Source organism: Argiope bruennichi, chromosome 8 (genome assembly GCF_947563725.1).
Source record: "Argiope bruennichi chromosome 8, qqArgBrue1.1, whole genome shotgun sequence".
Classification (NCBI taxonomy): domain Eukaryota; kingdom Metazoa; phylum Arthropoda; class Arachnida; order Araneae; family Araneidae; genus Argiope; species Argiope bruennichi.
The window spans coordinates 71,648,938-71,670,447 of NC_079158.1; the positions used below are offsets into that span (position 1 = coordinate 71,648,938).

At 29.1% G+C, this 21,510-nt stretch overlaps 1 protein-coding gene across 2 annotated transcripts; it reads right to left on the reverse strand.

Annotated features, from left to right (window-relative positions):
- Nucleotides 1-3,746: 3,746 nt before the first annotated feature.
- LOC129981660 (outer dense fiber protein 3-like) lies at nucleotides 3,747-14,399 on the reverse strand. Of its 2 annotated transcripts, XM_056092590.1 has the most exons (3): nucleotides 14,385-14,399; nucleotides 8,263-8,403; nucleotides 3,747-3,993 (listed from the first exon to the last, which is right to left on the reverse strand). In XM_056092590.1, the coding sequence occupies exons 1-3, from the start codon at nucleotides 14,397-14,399 to the stop codon at nucleotides 3,901-3,903; spliced, it is 249 nt and encodes an 82-aa protein (XP_055948565.1). In that variant the 3' UTR covers nucleotides 3,747-3,900. The 2 variants fall into 2 exon arrangements, 1 of the variants encoding a protein (XP_055948565.1); XR_008785340.1 differs by lacking the exons at nucleotides 3,747-3,993; nucleotides 14,385-14,399 and adding an exon at nucleotides 8,524-8,705 and having other exon boundaries at nucleotides 8,266-8,403.
- Nucleotides 14,400-21,510: the final 7,111 nt, after the last annotated feature.

The window sequence follows — 21,510 nt, forward strand, 5'->3', positions numbered from 1 at the left end:
TTGATTTTTAATCAAAAGAACATTCGTCAATTTTCTTAGATTCGAGAAATAGCAAAATTTGATTTTCTTATCGTTCCTGTAAATTTAAATTCCCGTTGGACTTTAATTATAGCTGATGGGAAAAATAAAAAATTTGAATATTTTAACCCACTTTGTTATACGCCAGATAAGGTTACCTCAACTTTAATAAACTGTTGGTGTACAATATTAAATAATTCGCGCAATTGAAATAGCCAAAGGCAGATTGTTTTCCCACCTCATGTAAAAAAAATAGATGATTTTAATTGTGGTGTCTATATTAGTTACTATGAGTATCAAAAATTAAACAATTTATCATTGACTGAAAATTTCGATATAGTTGCTTTTAGAGCATTAATGTTTGTACAAATCACTGCAGGTTTAGATTTTTAAAAGCTAGTTTTGTTTTGAATACACATATTTTCAGAATTGTATGCTCACTACATTTCTTTTAGTAATTAAAAAAAAATGAGAATTGGACTGTACTCCATTAATATTTTAAACTTTAAATTAATAAAATTTCCAATGATTGGGTTTAGGTGATTTGTCTAGATATTTTCTGGCTTTTACTTAAATTTTGAACTTTTGGGAAAATTCCTTTTTTTTTAAATTTCAGTTTCTATAAAAATCAAATGTGAATTGTCAGTGCTGCATTGATGTGAGGATGGAGAACCCGACTTCCTAGTAAGTAAATGGAATTTAAATCTGTAATATAAATTAAAAGATTGTGATGTGAATTCTAGATATTGAAGTGTGTGTTTAAAGGGTTGAAAAAATTGGTAAGTATTCATGTTGCAAAAAGTCAATTTTATTAATTTTGTCTTCTAATAAAGGAATAACATTCCCAATGGTTGGGTTTGAGCGATTGTCTAGATATTTTCTGGCTTTCCCTTAAGCTTTTAACTTTTAGGAAAGTTCCTTCAGCTGAAGTAATCAGTTCTGCATTGAAATTGGAATGGAGAGCTAATTTTCATGAATGTTCAAGAGCCTTTATAAATGTGGGAAGCTTATTTAATGTAAGCTAAAAGGTATTTCAAGTTTTTTTGAGTAATAGGAAATGAAAATTCAATTAAAATGGTTTTCATTTGCATGTGATAAAATTCTCTTATAGGAATTGAAAATATAATCATTTTTTAATTAAAATTGTTACATTTTATTACTTATAAACTTATTTATTAACAGCCAACTTAAAAGCCTTATTCACTTTCTTAAGAATCTTATTGCTAGTTTTTTGTTTGTTTTTAACTATAACCTTTGAATATTATATTTAAAAAATTCTCTTCAATTTTCAATAAGTTTTTAAGTAATTTAAACATGTGTTTCAACAATATGTTTGCACACACACACGTACGCACATGACATTCAACATGAAAAAATGCATTATTCATGTATGAAAAAAAAAATTCTTTCAATGTTTTGCTATCATGCTAACAAAAGCTCAAATTAAAAAATTAACTCTCACAAAACATGTAACAAGTGTCTATGAAATAAAATAAATATGAAACATGATATTTTTTAGAGGAACAAATGCAAGAAAAGTGTTTCTGTAACTTAAAACACCTTTTATTTACTTCATAGTTATAGTCAACTCAATACCTTTTGAGTTTTTTTTTGCCTATTAATGTTTGATTGCAATATAAACATTTACTGATGATTTTATAATTTAAAATGTAAATGTTAGTTTTTATTGATAAAAATACTTTTTAATATTTCTATTTGCTGAAAAAATTTGTAAATCATAGAATCTTATGATGATACTTTAGAACTTTAAAATATTAATGTATAATCAGAATTTGATCATTGTAAAATCAAGCACATTTAAATAAAATATAAGTGCCAAAAGCTGTGATTTTGTTCATCAAAGTTTAATATAGAAATATAGCTAATAAAAAAATTAAAGACTTTAAAATTATCCACTTTATTGCATGTTTTTGCTGACATGGCTGGTTTGTCAGGATGTTGGTTGTATTTAATTTCATTTATTTAACTAGTTGCATTTAATTTCAATTATATCCCAAATTTGACACTAGATCAAATGATGTGGCCTGTAGAGATTCAACACACATACATTCATCTTTATTATTATTATAGTAGAGTATCCTTTAAAAAATGGATCAAAAGTGATAAATCTTGTGCTTCCTCCTTTTTTGACAGTAAAATAATTTTATATAATTTTAATAGTATGTAAATATATAATATATTAGAAGGAAAAAAGGGAAGAGAATAGGCAATAATTACTAGCCAAAAAAAATCGCTAAGGATAACATGATAGATTCAGTAAAAATGCTAAATTCATGCCAAAAGTTAATACTTCGTAACTATTGTACGCCAATGCCATATAAGCGTTCTCTGGCATGACAAGTTTATTAGAGAATGTCTGAGAAAGTTTTGGAGAGACAGTTCTTGGTGGGTTTGAAGGATTTCGTCCAAAATTTGATACATAATTACACAATAAATTTCAAGGATCTAGTTAGGTCTGTTTTTCAGTTAAAGTATTAACAGAAGACATAATTTTAAAAACCTGTTCTTTGGCCCTAGGAAGAACTGAAATGTTGGAAATCGTTAAAATCTCAAGGTCAAATGTTGATAATTCTATCTTTCTAATATCAAATTAGTAAAAAATCGTAATCCTCTAACAATGTATAATAATTGTTATTGCCATGAATAAACTGTAAGTTAAAAGGAAAATATAAGATTATAATAAAAAGTAAAAGGAAATTTGAGAAACAAATAATAAGTTAAATATATAGATACTCTAATCTATTTATAAGATAATAAGTTATTCTAAATAGCAGAATTTCAGATTATAAAAGGAAAATATGTCATATTTCGAGCATGTGTAAAAAATTATTCACTAAAAATATTCAGATTTCTTTGAATATTTATAAAATACAGTAGAAATTTTAATATAATGCTTTTACCATATATTCTGTTGGTTTCTTAAAATTTGATTCAAAATTCTGCATCTGATAAGCAAAAAAAAATAATGAAAAATTTAGGGTTTCTATAAAAATAATGTTAAGAAAATATGTGTAATTATTGCCCGCAGCAAATAAGACTACTATTGTAAGTTTCAAATCATCATCATCTTTTCTTCATTTTTCATCAATTTATGACATAAATATTCTCAAATACATTTTTTCAAATACATTCAAGTTTTATTAAATTTTTTCTTGGTCGAAATCTAAGGACAGTTCGTCCATCTTTTTTTCAATAATTGTTAAGAAATGCATAAATCTAAAATTGATCGTATAAGTTTGACTATGGAGTGTATATTTTTAATTATCATTTATGTGCAATTCTTTTGAAAATTCTGCAGAGACGTAACTTATTATTTATATGCAACATTACAACAGCTTGTCAAATATAAGGAATAATTGAGAAGATATTTTTACACTGTCCAAATTAACGCAGTTAATTGTTGATACCTATGCTTCTGCAAATGCTATGTAAAGGTACATTCAGCAGAAATTAAACTCCATTATGCATTTATTTTTCAAGTAATTTGAAAGAAAAAGATTTTTTGTAAGGTATTCATCTTTCACTAATGTATTATGCAGTCAAATTCGCTTTAATACTAAAAATTTCCGCAAAGGATACACTACAACGTTAGATGCTAACATGTGTAGTTTATAATAGCCATGTAATTATGATGTTATATGAAATACTTCCAGTTATCAAGACGATTCTGACTCTACATCAAGTAGGCTGATCAGTCAAACAAGACATTAGATATTAAAACCTTTATTTGAAATTTGTGATTGATTCGATAATTCATTCTAGGTCTTATTTACTGAGATGAGTACAAAATTATGAATTATTGATGGAATTAAACTTATTTTGCTATGTCGATTTCATTGTATGAGATTGTTCGAATCCAAGTTAATTCTCTGCAGCAAATCCTGGAAGAGCTTTGTATGGAGTATGGCGTATACCAAAAGTGATTCTTGGAGTACTTTGCTTATCATATTTTACCTGGAAAGGAAATATAAAATCTGAATAAATACAGTATTCATAAAAATATTAAATTAATTAATTAAATAAAAAATATTTAACGGAATAGTTTGCTGATTTCAAACAAATCTATTATATAAATTCTATAAATACAGGAAACTGCGAATTATATGTTATGGATAGATAATGCTAAAAACAGCAATCGGCAAAAAAAAAAAAAAAAAAAAAATCATGTCGATACTGCTTTGCTCAGTGGCGGCGGGGTGATTGGCTGTACGCAAAAAGAAGGAGCTAGACAGTAGGATGGAACGAAAAAATCAATTTTTGATTTTTAATTTGTAATAGTGCGTAAAAGTTAAATTTTGGTATAGATAAAATAAATTATAAATATGAAAAATATTGGAGTAGGTCTTAAGGTGTCGCAAAGAAGTTAAAATTTCAAAAAATTGAAATTTTTGATGCATTTTAAAGTTTTTTTTAATAAACTATCAATTTTTGATTTTTAATTTGTAATTGTGCGGAAAAATTACCTTTTGGTATAGATAAAATAAATTAAAAAAAATATAAAAAATATTGAAGTACATCTTGAGGTGTCGCAAAAGCGTTAACATTTCATAAAAATACCCTTTTTGCAACTTTTTAAGGATTTTTCCGTGCGTCAATCACGAAATAAAAAGCTTTAAATAGGCATTGTCATATGAATAGAAACATAAAAGCAGTTTTATTATTGCATTGACATGGCAATGAGTCGTCACCGGAACGTTTATTATTGAAGAAAGGCGGAGATTTGCCTGCATCCGGTGACAAGGACAGGCCTGGTTTCAAATCAGTAGCTTTGCCGAGTGCAGTTGAGTTTGCGTCGTCGGTCTATTGTGTAACTGATTAACATATCTAATCTGTTAATTTGTGCACTCGTGTGCTTTGCTATGATTAAAAATTGCTCAGTCTAAATTAGTGAAAACAAGATAAATGCCGGAGCTTTATATTTTTGGGAAATTTAGCGATGCTTGAAGCTGAACTCATTTCATACGAATCTAGTGCTACTGTTATATTAGACATAATCTCAAAATTGCTTCAGAGAATGATGTACCACTACGCTTTGTGGAAGAAAGAAGCAAGAAAAAGAAACAAACAAACAAACAAAAAAAAAAAAAAAAACTACACAGAATAGTTAAGTTTAATCAAGAATGGACAAAAAATATTAGTGCATCAGAAACTATTATTAGCGACAATGACAACGCTAAGAACAACAGTGTTCTTTGCAAAAAGAGGCAAGCCAACCAGATCCATCAAATAGACAAGAAGGAATAAAACTACCAGGTGCCTGTGCCGTTTAATATTAAGTTAAAACCTTCATGTACTTATGGTTCCAAATAACTTTTTAATCTTATCTCATATTCACGCTCTCTGACGATCTCAAGAACGTTATGGACCAGATTATTCAAAGAAATGGGTACTTTGCTGCTTCAGAAAATATCCTTTTGTCCATGCTAAGTGGTGAACGTAAAATTCAAAGATAACTTCGTTTACGGCATGTTTTAAAAGCAAGAACAGAAAGCAAAGGCAGAGTCAGGAGGTTTAATGTTCCAAAGATAAACTTCGATGCTAAGGATTACATCGACATTATCCTATGGCTTGAAAATGACGAAACCGAACCTCCCTTGTTAAAACATGTTTCCAGTGACTCCTGAAAGACTTTATGAAGCATCTGAAATTGAACCAATTAGTATAGGGGACTCGGTTATCCACTTTTCCCGGCTTCGTTATCTCATGCAAGCAGTGAAAAGAGCTGTAAAACTAGCGGCCGAATCGGCTCAAAATAACTGCGGTTCAATCACAAGGGTTCATTGTGGTTCAATACATAAGAGCAAAAGTTGACTCGCGTGTGAATATGCCAAAATTTAATTAAAAATAAAGTTTAATGTAGCAGTGAAGTAGAAACAAACATTTTGCAGCTATAACTTCTGTAATCATTAAGGATACAGAAGTAAGAAACGCAAAATTTGACATTAAAAATATTTTTTTATAATTATACTCCGTAATTAATACATTTTTCCAGTTGTAATGCTTATATATGTATTTAAAATCATCTTTTTTAACATTATATGAACGAAAAATTCATAAAAATATTTTATCAAAGTTTATAATTTTTCAATTTTTTTTTGTCACAAATTTTAAGCTCTTCAAATATTGTTGCACATGAATTAAAAATGCACTCAAAAGTTAAGCACTCGAAATATTGTTGTACTGGAACCAAATTTTCTTTTATTCTTTTTGAACCAAAAAGCTAACTTTTCCCCACAATTACTAAACTAAAATTTAAGAAAAATTTTTAAATGCCCATTTTAAAAATTTCCGTTTTTTAAAAATTTTTTTACAAATTTCAAGCTCTTTGCGGCACTTTAAGATAAAGTAATATTTTAACCAAATTTTTAAAAAATGTTTTTGAATCTAAAAGGTAACATTTCAGCACTATTACCAAACTAAAATCTAAAAAAAGTTTTTTAAGGCCATTTTTGTTCCACCCAACTGGACAGTCATTAATTTTCATCAGAATACCATTGAAGAGGCCTACATTATAACTCTCTAGATATCTAACTGTCTCTTTCAAATTTCATACTTCTGGATTTATATCGATTTTGAGCCGGATCTCCTTTTTTGAATTATCATTAAATTATGAATCCTATAACAACCTTAAATAAATTTTTTTTCTTGTGGATTATAGAAATATTGTTTGATAACTGAAAGTATGGTTCTAGAGTACAGTGAAAGTTCTAGTAATGACCACCTGTAAAAAATTGATGCGAAAAGTTTCCATAAGAAAAATTATACAATTCGAACAAACAGATGTTAATTTTCTATTTTGTGGAATTCAATCTGAATATTTGAAACATTTTAGATGTTGCTAAATCCATAACAATTTATAATCATCGAACAATAATTTACACATACAAAAAAACTACAAGGGAGCAAATTTTTAATTATTTGGAAAAAATTAAATCAATTTAATATATATAATATATATATATAAAACTTTAATTTCAATTTAGTTAATTTCCAAGATTTTATCTTAATTTAGCCCATAGTAAGTTTATTCTCTTATTTCGTAATCCAATTCCACTTTCTCTACTTAATTAATTCAAGAGAGATTTGTAAAATTGCTGAATCGGCTAAACGCAAACACATTCACACGCTCTGCGTGAAGGGATAGAAAATTGCCCACTAAGCACATTCTTTTTAAAAGATCCCTGTGTTTCCTTTACATATGATTGACATGCGTCAGAAAACACCATCAGAATCTTATTAATATATTAGCACTATGAAGACATATTTTCACTATCAAAATCTCAGGTTATATAAGACGAGGGATAATTTATTTCATTCTTCTTTTTTCAACTTCTGCTTTTGTGCCGTGCTATGGCGGACGTGCCTTGTCCGTGTCTCTGCTAGTAAATAATTATGCTTTCCCGATGGATTAAAATGAATTTTAAGAAGATAAAATGTCTCATCTATGTCTTCAAACCTGCCTTCTGCGTCAAACAAAATAATGCTTATATATATATATATATATATATATATATATATATATATATATATATATATATATATATATATATATATCTTATAAATGTTGGTTTCTTACAAACAAATTTCATCATTACATTATTAAACTAATGCAAAGCGACGGGAAAAAGTGATAAAAGGTGATCTTCCAGAAATAAATGTAGAATATAAATTTCCCCGTGATAATCATCTGACAATTGTATAATGCTTTTCTTTCTATTTTCCCCCCTACTTATATGGCTTGATCAATTTTTTCTCTGCATAATTTAAATTTTTTTAAAGAAAATAAATGGAGCAAAACTTGATAAATACTCTGAAAACTATATAAATGGTAGCAAGGTAAATGACGAATTAGAATAAATCATTATGGCAGATTTGCAATTTTGAACAGACTTGCAAGATAATTTCTTATAATTTCACTTAGAGCAATTTAATGCTTATTATATTTGACAAAAACCATTTCTGCTTTTACTTATTTAAACTGTAAAAAGCAGGATCAAATCAGGGAATGCATACCATGTAGTCACAGCTAAACTATCAACCACTATAATTCACAATGATCGCAATTTTCCGACAAGAGCGATGATAAAATTTTAATCGTCCCAATGAGTTATTAGTTAAGTTAGTTAATGAGTTGTTCAGTAATGAATATAATTTATTCATGGATATTAAAGTTAAACAGTAATTTAGCTCAAAAAATATACATTTGTTTAAAACTGTACATACCATGTGTGCGGCATGGGCAGCTGGACCCGGAGAGGTAGATGTAACACCTTTAGGGGGAAGTTTCCTTCCCATATAAAATGCAGGAGCTTTTTTCATGTTAACATTGCTAGAAGGCAGTTGGTAGGCAGCAGGACCAGGACTCTAAAATTTCATTGCGTCATGTCAATATCATAATATATTGATTAATGATTCCATTAATTTTTTAAAGATCTATTTAGAAGTATTAAGCTAATATAACTTCTCAAAATTTATATATACTACCTGTGGTTTCAAAGTAAACGCCTCCCTCTTTGCTTTTCCTATTGAGTACGAAGGACCAGTCACAACAGGTGTTTTTCCAGGTCCAAGCGCCGTTGGAAGAGAGTAGGTATTAGGAGCTGCATGAAAACTAAATATTAATACTTATAGCTTTAAATACGTAAACGTTATGTAGCTTTTATCATGTGAGATTATAATGTTGTTTTGGTTTGTGGGTTATGAAACCTCAAAATGCGTAGGCAGAAAATAAAGTTTATGACTTGTTAGCGCTCATAAATTGTAGGAATTTTTTTCTGATAAGGGCCATAAATATGAGAAAATATTCCAAATCTAGAACTTTCAGATGAATTCCTGAATCAAAACCACCTGACAGTTTTAATAAAAAATATGTTTGCAGAATGATCAAGGTGTGAAGTTCAATCCATTTTTTCAAAATGATTTTGTTGTCTCAATTTATGAATATATTTTATGGAAGGAGCGATGACTTAGAAATTTAATTTTTGCTCTCAAAGTTCATTCTGGCAAATAAAATTGTTCTCACGTGATAATTTGAAATTTGCGACAGCAGATTTCCATTTTTTAAACTTCAAATTTTAATAATGTTTTTTTTTTTATGATTTGGGTACCATCCAAGCTTAATTGTAGAATCCAAATAAAAAATAAATAAAATTAGTAACTCCAAGATGCATGATTAAAAATTTATCTTCAGCCATAATGTGATCAATCAATAATGATTCGTAAAATTGTAAAGTACTAAGTATAATTGAAATTTGATGGAGAGTCTGAAATCAGTGAGACAGCCTTGAATATTCTTACCAAACAATGAAAAGGAATAAAAACCCTATCCATCTAATTACAAAATGATTTAATTGCATAAATTTTCCTTGAAGGTTAGTTTTTTTCAATGAAAGTAAAATTTTGTTCCTCCAACAAATTGTAAATTCTTTTTCCACTAATGCTACTATAATTGCTATTTTCAACAGCATTTTTTAAAAATTAAATATTTACCAAAAGCATATAATATGGTAGAAACATTTAGACGACAGTATTTAGGAATTCACAAAAAAACAATTTAAGTTTTCTATATACAACGCTATTTTTTTTTTTTTCTTAGCTAGAAACAAACACTCTCTTGCCAATCTTAAAGAAAAACTTATAAGAGAAAATAAAACCAGACTTGTAATCTACCTGAAACATTACCAAATGAAAAAAGTAAAATCTATAAACATTTTCTCACTCATCTAGGGAAAAAATATTCAAAGTTCTGCAATACGTAACAAAAAGATATCCAAACTAGAAATAACTGTTATAAATTTTCTTAATAATTATTTCTAGTTGCTTGTTGTTTTTCTCTTGGCAAATTTAAATACATAAAAATATATACCTGGAGTGCCAGGTGGTCTCATTTTACTTCGTTGAGAATGTGGCATTGAATAGGCTGGTGCTCTAGGATAAACAGATCCATCACCTTCCTCCCGAGTGTAGGCGGCAGGACCTGGAGACACAACTCCTGTTTTATCGTGGAATCTAGCAGCCTTTCCTATTTTTGGTGCTCTGCTGTTTTCTTTGCCCATATTAGTGACATTTTGAATATTATAATTTGCTGGGCCTGGCCCATATCCGACACTTTTCTTAGGAAGCCTAATTTTGATAAATATTTTAAATAAATTATTCTATGATAGTTCTGAATAAAAAAAATGGCTTGATAATTGCGACATGATGTTAGATAACATTCATGAACCTAGTGACACATTATCAATGTTCTTATGAAATTTTAATATTAACTTTGTTTCCATTCTGGGGGCTTTTGAAGACCAAGTTTAAAATTCATGGCTAGTTTACCAAGAAATGAATCTTCACTCTCGTGGATTCAATTATCATTAGTATTTGATATAAAGAATTATAATTTTAAAACATTCCAATGTTTTGTCTAACGCCATGAGTGGTCAGACTTTATTATTTCCTGCAAAGCGCTTCTTAACATAGTTAAGAAAACTGAATATGCAATTTGGGTATTTTTTTTCGATCGACTGAATATCCAATTAAATACAAAGCTAAAAAAGCTAAAATTTCAGTACCAAGATTACATATCATTTCCGTTTATTTCATTGGGTTTTCGATTTTCTGCGAGTCAATTCATGTAAATGAATCCGAAAGTGTCAACCGAATTCATAGACAACCCTGTGATGAAATTTAGTTGAAATTTTGATGTAGATCTACATTTTAGATGCTAAATTTGTGCAGTAAATTTTATCCACTTAGCTGTTTAAGTTTTGTAGTCATCGCGTTCATCTGTACTCAGACAGACAGCAAATAAACTTGTAAATAGATTTTGTCCAAAATTAGATAGAAATCTATAAATTTCACGTTAAGGCCATGTAAGAAATTTCATTTATTTAGCTCAAAGCATTATTGAATTATCATGTTCATAGACAGACAGAAAGACATAATTTCAACAAGCCGGAGTGGTTTCCAAAAAACTGTTTCACATATTCACTAACAAACTTTTCATGAAAGACAATGCCTTGTATGGCATAGCAATAGTTATGAAATATTGACCTTTGGTGTTAATTTAGCATTTTTGATTCATCTATCATGTGATCGTTGGCAAGTGTTTTTGACGATTAATCCCTGGGATGCGTTCGTAATATCAAAAATTCGAATTTGTATTTTAGACACGTTTTTCTCAGACGATTGAAACAAAAAACTACACTTGTAATCATAAAATCTCTTACTAAATTTAATATATTTGAGTCATTGCATTTTTGAGTTATCACTTTTACATGTTTTTAAAAGTATAGACAGACAGACACTCAACACCTCGCTGGATTTTGTTCAAAATTTGATAGGTGCGTACATTATAGATGCTACATATGTGTACCAAATTTTATTCATCTAGGGCTCGTCGTTTTATAGTTATCGTGTTAAATTAATTCGAACCGACGAACTACTTCTGAACAGAGTTTGCTTCCAATTTGATAGAAATCTGCATACTTGGTGCAATGACCGTATGCCAAATTTCATCCGTCCAGTTCAAAGCATTTTTGAGTTATCACTTTTACATGTTTTTAAAAGTATAGACAGACACTCAACACCTCGCTGGATTTTGTTCAAAATTTGATAGGTGCGTACATTATAGATGCTACATATGTGTACCAAATTTTATTCATCTAGGGCTCGTCGTTTTATAGTTATCGTGTTAAATTACATTCGAACCGACGAACTACTTCTGAACAGAGTTTGCTTCCAATTTGATAGAAATCTGCATACTTGGTGCAATGACCGTATGCCAAATTTCATCCGTCCAGTTCAAAGCATTTTTGAGTTATCACTTTTACATGTTTTTAAAAGTATAGACAGACACTCAACACCTCGCTGGATTTTGTTCAAAATTTGATAGGTGCGTACATTATAGATGCTACATATGTGTACCAAATTTTATTCATCTAGGGCTCGTCGTTTTATAGTTATCGTGTTAAATTACATTCGAACCGACGAACTACTTCTGAACAGAGTTTGCTTCCAATTTGATAGAAATCTGCATACTTGGTGCAATGACCGTATGCCAAATTTCATCCGTCCAGTTCAAAGCATTTTTGAGTTATCACTTTTACATGTTTTTAAAAGTATAGACAGACACTCAACACCTCGCTGGATTTTGTTCAAAATTTGATAGGTGCGTACATTATAGATGCTACATATGTGTACCAAATTTTATTCATCTAGGGCTCGTCGTTTTATAGTTATCGTGTTAAATTACATTCGAACCGACGAACTACTTCTGAACAGAGTTTGCTTCCAATTTGATAGAAATCTGCATACTTGGTGCAAAGACCGTATACAAAATTTCACCCGTCTAGCACAAAGCATTTTTGAGTTATCTTCATCACAGACAGACATTTTCCAAAAATATGTTTTTCTAACTGAGGGGGTTCTAAAAAATGGAGATTTGTCAAAATCTCGAATTCGAATTTTTTGATGATTATTATATTTTCTCTGTACAACGTATACGAGAAAGTAAAACTGTGTCTTTCGAGCTTAGGTGATCTGAAATATAAAGATTCGTAAATATCGCTCGTTTTTTTTTTTTTTTTTTTTTTTTTTTTTTTTTTTTGATTACTGCGTTTTTTTTTCTGTGTAATTTATAAAAAAGAAAATAAAAATTATTTTGAATTGAGTAATCAAAAAAGGAAATGGAGTTGGGATATTAAATTATCAAAATCGCGCTCAATATTTTAAGCATCCTTAATCTCTCGTTTCACGGCATCCAAACGGTTTCTCTTTCTACGTCAAGAGCTGACATTTGAGATTAAATATATGACCTGCTAAATAGGAAATTGAATATGTGCTACATGCTCTTTGTGTTGCTAGCCAGAATGGATATCTGCCGGTTATTTTTTCTACATTCAATTTCATGGTAAGTGTTTATAAATTTTTATTTTATTTTAGCATCTTTTTAAAATACAAAAAATTAATCTTTGATATCCTATTTCTCGTCATAAATTTGAGTTTAACGTGAGTTTATTATATGCTTAGGAGCTTCCAGATTAACCCTTTAAAGGGCCATTTTTTTCTAGTCATATTATGTTAAAATATTTTTAGGCTTGAAATTAGAATAAGGAAAGGGATTCATTTAACTTATTAGATAAATTTAATTTGATTAATTAATTAATTTGGTAAATTAATAATTAAGTAACAAATCAAGACACATGATTTTGTGTAAGATAAAGAACTGAAGCATCTAAGTTTCTGTCTTTCTAAAAAATTTTGTCAGAATTTATGCCAACCTACATAAATTCATACAAAGATTGATAAATTTGGTGGGAAGCATACTTCCCACGGCCCTAGAAAGGGTTAAATAAACTTCTGAGTGTTTGCCTTGTCAAAATAGAAAATGAATTATTAAAAAAACTCGGTATGTATTCACGAAATATTTTCCTCCACGTCAACAATTTCAGTAAGCGATTAAAATTCTAGCCATTCTAATTTCGCACCAAATGCAGAAAAGACATAGATGTTTCTGATCTGGACTTAGCAAGAATAAGTTTATCATCTTTAAATGCTATTCCTCTTATTGAGTTTTTCAAATTTAACATACAAGAAATACCATGACTTAGCTGGCAGGATACACTTTTACATTACAGGGGGAAATAAAAGATCTTTATCTTTAGAGACAAAAAAAAAAAAAAAAAGAATTATCTACTTGCGATCTGAACAAAATAACTACAGCAGGAAAATATTGAAATTGATACTTTTTTTAAGGTATTAATGAACAAAGTAAATAAATTCATTAAAAATAACATTCGTTTTAATTTGGTTTGCAATGCCTTTAAAAATAAAGTTCTGCTTTTTCTTTTTTATAAAATTTTTGCTTATCATAATGTTAGTTCACTTATATATGTTAGACATTCTGAACCAGAAGACAATCCCGAATTTTTACTGTTTATTCCATCTTATAAAGGAATACTTCAGATAGAGGGATGAGAAATCGCACGTTCAGTGTTGTACACTCGCTTTCAATTTCGAATCCAACAAGGCTTACAATTCCAACAAGGCTTACAACAGTGTAATAACAAGGCTTACAATTCCGGATCCAACGCCGATTAAGAGCCCTACCTCTTGAAGATGCAAATACTCAGATACCTCGCTATTTTGCGCTGATCATAGAGTTCAACATTATTTGACGCAGTAATTTAATCATTCAGACCATCCCAGGTGCTACATCAAAGTGGGAGTAGGCCTTTATGGTAACTTTTTATTCGGATTAAAAAGGACTCATATTTATCCCAAGTTCAAATAAAAGTTTCTGAATTGCTCTATAATTTACTTTTTGGCAAAAATCTCCCTTCTTCCGGAGATCCCACATAGGATTTTGTCATTTAAAAATATTAATTAATAAAAATAATAAACTTCGGCAACGAAGATAGAAGAAAACTATTGAATAATGAGACTGCGGAATATTCATTTTAAAGCCCTAAAAATCTAATGCAGAAGTTTCAGGAAAGTAGATTCAAATGTTGCTGACAAGAGGCTCTATACGCTGTACAGGAGTCTGCACAAAAGGCTATAAAATGTTCTTTGCAAATAATCATTACTATCGCTTCACAATCAATTGTGCCGTCTCAGAGCAGAGATAATGCTTACGGAAAATGAAATCTCAATCGCTATCTGTCATGCATCAACAGAAATGGACGCACATATCTCACAGATCAACATTTCAAAATAGTCTAGTGTCGCAAGGTTTTTCTGACAGGCACGTGTCCTTCAAAGCGCCTTATAAAAAATAATCTCAAGGGATAAGATCTGGTAAGTGTAGAAGCTAATCTATGTCTTTTCCAATAAAAGCGGTTGACTTTATTCTCGAAATATTCTTCCAGAAAGGTAAAACCCGCTTGGAGAAAAGCGTGGTTGGTAGTGGAGGATTGTATCCGAATGTATTGTTTGCTAGGAGACAACAGGAACCCACTCAAACCTAAATTATCATTCAATTTCCAAAAATGCATGAATCTGCAATATTAAATTATTATTATTTCATATATCGGTATTTTTCATATCAAAATTATATAAGTTGTTTTTAAATGTATTTATTTGCCTCTATATTGGTATTATTGATTTATTGGTATTTATTCTATATTTCTTTTGAATGATATTTGCATCTGATGTCCCAATAGATTATCTAATGTGATAACTATAGATTTTGTCATGTTATAAGTTCTAAAAATTCTGCTTAACAATACGAAAGAATGAGAAAAAATTTAAGTGAATATTTTGTGGCAATTATAAAGTAAATACTTTATTAATATAAAGTATATACAGATTTTTTATCTAGATTAACATCGAATGTATCAGTTAGTAAATAAATATAAAAATTAAGCAGGGAGATGTTGAAATTAATTTAGTAATCCATTCCTAATCTTTGAACATATTGAAAATCTTTTGAACATATTACTAATTACAACATATACTTACTATATATATTATCAGAAGTAAAGAAACAAATATAATTTTTATGACTGAAATTCCAGTAATTTTTTAATGGTTGTATAGCACACTGTTGTTTTGGGGATTTTTTTATCATACATTCTATGAATTTCTTTAATATTTTTAAAGAATATTTCTTTGTCATATATTGATAATTCAAAAATATGGAAGCTCATTACATGCAGTCCACTACATATAGGAATTCAACACACAAATTAACTACAATGCGTCGTATTATCATCTAAAATATAAATTATTTTAAAATGTTAGATTTCACTATAAGTAAAAAAAAAAAAAACAAAAAAAAAAACACAGAATTTGTAGGGGAAAAAAAAGAAATTTAAAAATTGATAGCACGTAGTAAAAAAATATTTGAAAATTTATTCATTCAATTGTTATATCTCAAAAAGGCATTTCAATTTTACTTTTTCATGACAAAATTTCTTTTTTTTTATTTTGGCCTCCCAATTGATCTATGTCTTATTAAGATGTATGAAAAATTGAAAATTTTGAATGGTAGAACAAAAGCATGCATTGTTGTTTGCGTTCCGAAGAAAATATCTCAAATAGAGTAAGGACTATTAACTAAATCAAATCCAAACAAATACCAAGAGGACTTTTATTATTTATTGTATTAGTTTTTAACAGTTTATTGTAATTATTAAAGAAGAAAGTATTAAAAGCCATTAAATTTCTGATGAATACGATATTTAGAAATTTTTAGAAAATATAATAATGGGTTGGAATTTTTAATACTTGAACACATTCAGGAATCGTCTCCTCAGAATGATTTGCTAACTTATTCCCTAAGTTTTTAAAATATACCCCGATGTAATTAAGATCTACAAAATTTGATTCAAAGTTTTATGTATGATATTTACATCTAAAACAAATTTGGAATTGGTTTTTTTAATATTCGTGTATCAGTGGGGTAGTGATAAGAGAGTAAAGAAGGCTCACACACCCCAGGCGCTAATCTAAGTAATTACTATGAAGACACAACATTAGTGGATTAGGTTAGTTTTTTGAAGTTAAATACCACGACAGGCGAAGTTATATCATGTTATACCAAAAAGTTATACTATGTCTGGGCGTCACTTATCATTGAGGTATTCACCAAGGTTCATTCTGCTGCAATATTAATTTCTAATAGTCCTATCTAAAGAACTTATAAGCCAACATATATCTGGTGAGGTCAACACATATATCGATCCATATTTTATTAAATGTAAGGGACAAACTTGCCTTTGGGATTGCCTGATGGTTGGGCCCTTTTTTATATGAACCACGAAGTACCTGGTTCATCTTCAACACTTGCAGTGTGGCGATAAATTATTCAGTAGTGGTCGTTTTTCCCGAGAAATACTTCAAAGCACTAATTCAAAGACAGACAATGCTTCTGTTGCCACTATTTATAACAAAAATGATGTTTCTGTGTTATTTTTTCTAATTCTTTCGAAATAATCATACCATTGGTTTCACACTTCTATAAATCTCTATTGCCGAGTAATTTAATTTTAAAATAAATTTTTGGGTTGGATATGGTGTACAAACAAATAGTTAAACCAGTTTTAAATTAAAACGATGCGTACTTTTCAAGATTTTTCTTTCTAAGATTTTGCTACATTAAAGAGATAATCAATAAAATGTATAGAAGAAAGAAAGTAAATAATGTGGATGAAAAATTGATCGATTCCTTTGTCTTGTGAAGTGAACATTTTTGCAGAAACATTTTTTTTTCCTTTAATGAATCATATTTTAGATACTGAATCAGCCGAAACTGATTATTGGATCTTTGTTCTGGGTCCTTTGCTTTTCTTATATAACCATATCAACTTATGGGTCCAGGAAATACAAGGTGGGGCAAAAATTATTTATTTTTTTAAAATAATTGTTTAGGAAGAGGATAAGTGAAATTACTTCTATAAATAATCACCATACCATTTATAAATAATAATAACGATCTTATAATTACATAAGATCAACAAATATGAAAATAAGAACTTTGAAATACAAAATTTATCGGACGTTAGTATCAAATGTTGCAAGAGACCTGAAAAAGGAAAGCTACAGCACTTTAGTAAATACCTTTAAAATTGTTTTTAAAATACCACGGTTATTTTAATTTATAAAAAAAAAGGCATAATTTTATTTTATAAAGAATATACATATCTATATAGAGAATGAGTACTCTAATGTAATTGCAGATAATAACGCAAACTAAATCTAAAATAACATTTTGAGAATAAGTTGTCTTTGCAAAAAAGAAATATTCAGTAATTTAATAATGTATCTAATACTTCTAAATGAGTATAGAATTAAGCAATAATAAATTTCTAAAGGTTGCGAAGCTTACTTTATTCCCATTTTATATCCCGGTGCTTTGGTCCTTGTTGGATCATGTTTTTCTTCGCCTAAAAATAGAAGAAATCAACGATAAATATATATAAAGGTATTTTTCAAACAAGTTTGGACTGCATTCCATGCAAACAAATAAGCAAGAATTATTTAAAGGACAAAATACTTTAGGAATGCAGTCAACTTACGTATGTCCCTATACTTCGGTAGAGTTTACAGATATTTTAATGAGTAATCTTTTTTTTTTTTTTTTTTTTTCCCACCCTTGTGCAATATAGTTGGAAGTGGATCTTGCGTCAATAAAAGATGAAATGATCAACCATAAATTTCTCTAAAACTGATTTTCAGTAAAAGAAAACCTTTGCTTTCTCCGATTCGGTATAAAAAAAGAAATATTTATATATAATTTTTATAGATTATAAATTTAATTTATAAATTTTTAAACATTAATTATCATAAAAAATTAAACAAACAATTAGAAAGTTTTTGTGTTCGGTTATATCATTTGTACTTTGGAATAACTGCTATAGAGTCTAGTCGTCTAATGTGGTATTTGTCACATGATAAACGTAAATATAATTGCTCATATCGCCTATCTGAAATACACTATTATGATATGCTTTCTTATGCCTTACGAGCTTTTTTCTTCTGGAGAATGTGAAATAGATATCAAAATTAAGTTAGCATGCTCAATTAAAGTATTATAGGCGAAAATCTTTTTATTCCGTTACTATTAATAAAGTAAATCATCACCTGGGCTATTTTCTTCGTCTCTGCCTGGTAAACAAATATAATAATCCTACCTAAAAATACATTGAACTTACCGTTTTCCACGACTATCTGTATGCTGATCATCTATATTTATAAAATAATTGGCAAAATCAAAGAAACAATCACCCAGCCTCAACAATTTTACCGATCTAGTCATTTTTATTTCATATGAAATTAATAACACTAGTGACCTATGAAGGTCATGTGTTCTGTGCAAATTGTGTTCAGGAACTTTTCTAATTTGAACCAATCCTATGAAATAAAAATTCTATTAATAATTAATAAATAAATTTTATTAAAATATTTTCTTAAAATTTGCCAGAATTCAAAAACAAATCTGCACGTTTTTAAACTGGTCTCATTAAAAAGACAATTCTTTTTAGATTTTGAAATGGTGAAAATTTTATTTTTAGAAGTTATGATGGAAAAATGTCAAAATAATTAATTGAAATTCTAAACGTCTAATTAATTAAAATTTCAATTCAAACTTCACAAAAAATCGCTCAGAGGTGCACATTTCCACGTTTCAGTATATATCTGTCAAGTTTGATACTTCCAGATTAAACGGTCTGGCCTGTAGAACGTCAACAAACACACACAGTTCATTTCTATTATTAGCAGAGATAGAGATTTAATTTAGTTGTCTTCGGTGTAAAAAGTAATTATTTTAGAAATTAAATGCTTTATTATATTACAGCTATTACATTAAAATGTAATACATAACATAGAAATTTGTCTTACCTACGGTTGATGGTAAATTCACAATAGCAGGCCCCGGGCTGGCAGACATGGCCCCGATAGGACCAAGAGGTCGTGTTGGTTTCCATTCTCCTTGGTATACATAATAGCTGAGATAATCTTGGTTTGAGGGCTGAAAAACAAAAGCATGCACATTTTTAATAAATATGAAATATTAAATTTTATTCAAAAAATTTCATAAAAATTATTATTATTCCCTGTTTCGTATTAATTTTCTTTTTATTGCATTGGTAGAAAATCGGTTTTTTCGGTTACTATAAGCGACTCAAGTTGCATTTTATAATATCACAGTGCTAAATTTAAGAAATTTGTTTCAGAACAAAAACGAACGTAATATGCTTGCTTTCAATGTAAATCTCAATAAAATTTTCAAAAGAAATCATTAATCCATTTCGTGCAAAATTTCCCATTACTAAGCAGTGAATGAATTTCAAAATCAAAATATATTTAACTTGGCAAAGTTGTTTCTAAATTATATAATTTTTAAAACAGTTTCACAATTTTTTACCTGCACATATTAGTAGTATAGAGAAAATACTGAGATCATCAAAAAATTCGAACTCAAGATTTTGGTGAATCTCCGCGTTTTAGACCTTTCTGAGTTCGAAAAACACATTTATGGAAAATGTCTGTCTGTCCGTAACAAAAATAACTCAAAAGCGCTTTCAGCTAGACGGTTCAAATTTGGTATACGGTCTTTACATCAAATTTGCAGATTTCTATAATTTTGAATAAACTCTGTTTAGAGAAAGTCTGCTTGTCTGGCTGTTCGAATATAAGTTAACACGATAACATAAAACTAAGAGAGCTAGGCAGATAAGATTAAAAATATATAATACGGACATTATCAAATTTTGTGCCAAATCCAATTAAGTCAGTTGGCTTGTACTTTTAGGAAAACGTAAACGCGATAATTCAAAAACAGAAAGACTTAAATATATCAAATTTGGTATGAGATTTTGCGACTGCAAGTGCAGTTTTGTGTCGAATATATTTTCAATCGATTGGGAAAAAGTGTCTAAAACAGAAAGGAAGTTTATCTGTTGTCTTTCTGTTCCAGTATAAATTAACAATTAAATGATAGCTATAAAACAAAGAGAGCTAGATTGGTGAAATCCGGTACACAGATTTAACATTTATAGTATCAATCAAATTATAGCATCAATCAAATTTTGTGCCAAATCCAATGAAGGGTTGACTGTTTGTTGGCCCGTTTTTTCAGAAATATGGAAACGCGATAACTCAAAAAAACTACGACATAAATGTATCAAATTTGCTATTTGATTTTGTGACTACAGGTGTAGTTTTATGCCAAATTTTTGTTTCAGTCAGGTGAAAAACGATTCGGTGAAGGAGTGTTCTTGAATTTTCTCTTATTCAGCAGGAGTGGTCTCTTAAAACTTTCTCGCATACTCTCTTATAAACTTTTCATGCCAGAGACCGCTTTACATAGCAATAGCGTACAATAGTTACGAAATATTTTTTGACTCGAATTTGCATTTTTACTGAATCTATAGTGTCATCCTTGGCGAGTGTTTTGGCGATTAATCCCTGGCATGCAGTTTATAGTATCAGAAAATCGAATTTGTTCTTTAGACACGTTTTTCTCAACTAATTGAGACAAAGAGTTGACACGAAACTGCAATTGTTCTGACAAAATCCTATATCAAATTTGATACATTTAAGTCATTAAGCTTTTGAATGTATGTTTCGGAAAGTACAGACAGACTAAATCCAATTCTTAGCTGGATTTGGCACAAAATTTGACAAGTGTCTACATTATATATTTTTAATCTGTGTATGTAGCTCTCTTAGTTTTCTAGTTATCGTGTTCAATTAAATTCGAACAGACTGACATATTCAGAGGAATATATTTAACTGACATTGAGTTAAATATATTCCTCTGAATATATTTAACTCAATGTCAGTTAATGAATATATATATCCCTCTGAATATATTTAACTCAAAATTTGAACTGTTTAGATTATCGACTAAATTGGCGAAATCAGACCAGTTGTTAAAACTGGTGGCTCTGTGTAAAGTTTAATATCTAAATTAAATTATAAACAGTTTAATATACAGCGAAATTTTCATCTTCCACTATGGTGAAAGGCAGGCGA